Genomic DNA, 2,121 nt, shown 5'->3' on the forward strand with positions numbered 1-2,121 from the left:
ATTTTTAGTAGAGATGGATTTCACCATGTTGGCCAGACTGGTCTCAAACTCCTGACCTCAGGTGATCCACCCACCTTGGCTTCCCAAAGTGCTGAGATGACAGGCGTGAGCCACTGCACCTGGCCAAATTTTAAATTTTTTTGTAGAGATGGGGGTCTCACTATGTTGCCCAGGCTGGTCTGGAACTCCTGGACTCAAGCAATCCTCCCACCTTGGCCTCCCAAAGTGCTGGGATTACCTGTGTGAGCCATCACACCTGGCCACAAGCCAGTTTTAAGTCCATTGCTCTGTCCATCCTGCAGAACTTCTCAAAGGAGGAGGCACCATAAGCTTCAAGAACAGAGCAGAGATAAGAGGTGCATCAGCTTGATTCTTGTCTTCCCTCCTTTCTCTACCCAGGTGACCTTCCCCCAACCCCAGGAAGGTATGACAGAGGCCAGGAAGCCGCCTCCACTGCTACCCCCACGGCTGGACTGGTTTGTGCACACCCAGGTGGGCCAGCTGGCCCAAGATGGGGTCCCCGAGTGGTTCCATGGTGCAATCTCAAGAGAGTGAGGACACACCCACACCCTCCACCCTGCCCTCCCCACTCCTTCCTTGTCTGTCCCTACCCTGGGCAGCTTTTAACTGCAGAATTCTGGACTTGGCGCAGCTCAGTGTGGCAAGAGTGTAAAATGAGCTCCAGGCTCCCAGGCTTCAGTCCTGCCACCTGTGTGGGCTCACTGTGTGACCTGGGGCAAGTTACTTGCTCTGTCTCTCGGCTTTCTCTATACCAGTGGCCAACAGGCCAGCACTGCCAGGGACCTGGCGGCACCCCACAGCTCACCCAGGCCAGGCAGGGTGCAGCCTCAGAATCTTTCTTTCTTTCTTTCTTTTTGAGACACGGTCTCACTCTGTCACCCAGGCTGGAGTGCAGAGGTGCAATCTTGGCTCGCTGCAACCTCTGCCTCCCGGGTTCAAGCGATTCTTCCACCTCAACCTCCCGAGTAGCTGGGATTACAGGCACGTGCCACCAAGCCTGGCTAATTTTTGTGTTTATAGTAGAGATAGGGTTTCACCATGTTGGCCAGGCTGGTCTCAAACTCCTGGCCTCAAGTGATCCACCCGCCTCGGCCTCCCAAAATGCTGGGGTTACAGGCGTGAGCCACCGCGCCCGGCTAGAATCTTTCTGAACACAATACCCCAAGCAGCTGCTCTCAACCCATGAAGGTACAACCAATGTGCCCTTTTTTTTTTTTTTTTTTTTTTTTTTTTTTTGATAGAGTTCTGCTCCTGTTGCCCAGGCTGGAGTGCAATGGCATGATCTCAGCTCACTGCAACCTCCACCTCCCAGGTTCAAGTGATTCTCCTGCCTCAGCCTCCCGAGTAGCTGGGATTACAGGTGTGCGCCTCCATGCCCAGGTAATTTTTGTGTTTATAGTAGAGATAGGGTTTCACCATGTTGGCCAGGCTGGTCTCAAACTCCTGGCCTCAAGTGATCCACCCGCCTCGGCCTCCCAAAATGCTGGGGTTACAGGCGTGAGCCACCGCGCCCGGCTAGAATCTTTCTGAACACAATACCCCAAGCAGCTGCTCTCAACCCATGAAGGTACAACCAATGTGCCCTTTTTTTTTTTTTTTGATAGAGTTCTGCTCCTGTTGCCCAGGCTGGAGTGCAGTGGCGCGATCTCAGCTCACTGTAGCCTTCACCTCCTGAGTTCAAGCAATCCTCCTGCCTCATGAGTAGCTGGGACTACAGGCATGCACCACCACGCCCGGCTAATATTTGTATTTTTAGTAGAGACGGGGTTTCACCATGGTGGCCAGGCTAGTCTCGAACTCCTGACCTCAAGTGATCCGCCCGCCTCGGCCCCCCAAAGTGCTGGGATTACAGGCATGAGCCACTGTGCCTGGCCCTAATGTGCCCTTTCTACCTCAGACTGTGAGCTCTGAGGATGTGTGCCCGGCTCTAACTAAATGGAGGAACAAATATTTATTGCCACCCTCTGCATGCAGGAACTTGAGAAAATTCTGTGAAGGCCACAGAGAGGAAGTAGTGTTGGTCATGGTTTCTGAGCTCTGGGGCCTTGCTGTCTAACAAAAATATAACATGTGTTGCACACTGCAATTTAAAAAAAAAAA

The 2,121-nt window shown here is 52.9% G+C and overlaps 1 protein-coding gene across 2 annotated transcripts in view; it reads left to right on the plus strand.

The window, feature by feature from the left end:
* The window catches only part of HSH2D (hematopoietic SH2 domain containing), a 29,256-nt gene that overhangs the window by 14,880 nt on the left and 12,255 nt on the right, over nucleotides 1-2,121 (plus strand). The window contains exon 4 of one of the 2 annotated variants that reach the window (XM_011953253.1): nucleotides 400-551. In XM_011953253.1, coding sequence (XP_011808643.1) covers nucleotides 427-551 — 125 coding nt within the window. In that variant the 5' untranslated portion in view covers nucleotides 400-426. The remainder of the gene's footprint in view (nucleotides 1-399; nucleotides 552-2,121) is intronic. The other variant, XM_011953254.1, reaches the window with a different exon arrangement.

The sequence above is a fragment of the Colobus angolensis genome, unplaced genomic scaffold (assembly GCF_000951035.1).
Source record: "Colobus angolensis palliatus isolate OR3802 unplaced genomic scaffold, Cang.pa_1.0 Scaffold36, whole genome shotgun sequence".
NCBI classification, from domain to species: Eukaryota; Metazoa; Chordata; class Mammalia; order Primates; family Cercopithecidae; genus Colobus; species Colobus angolensis.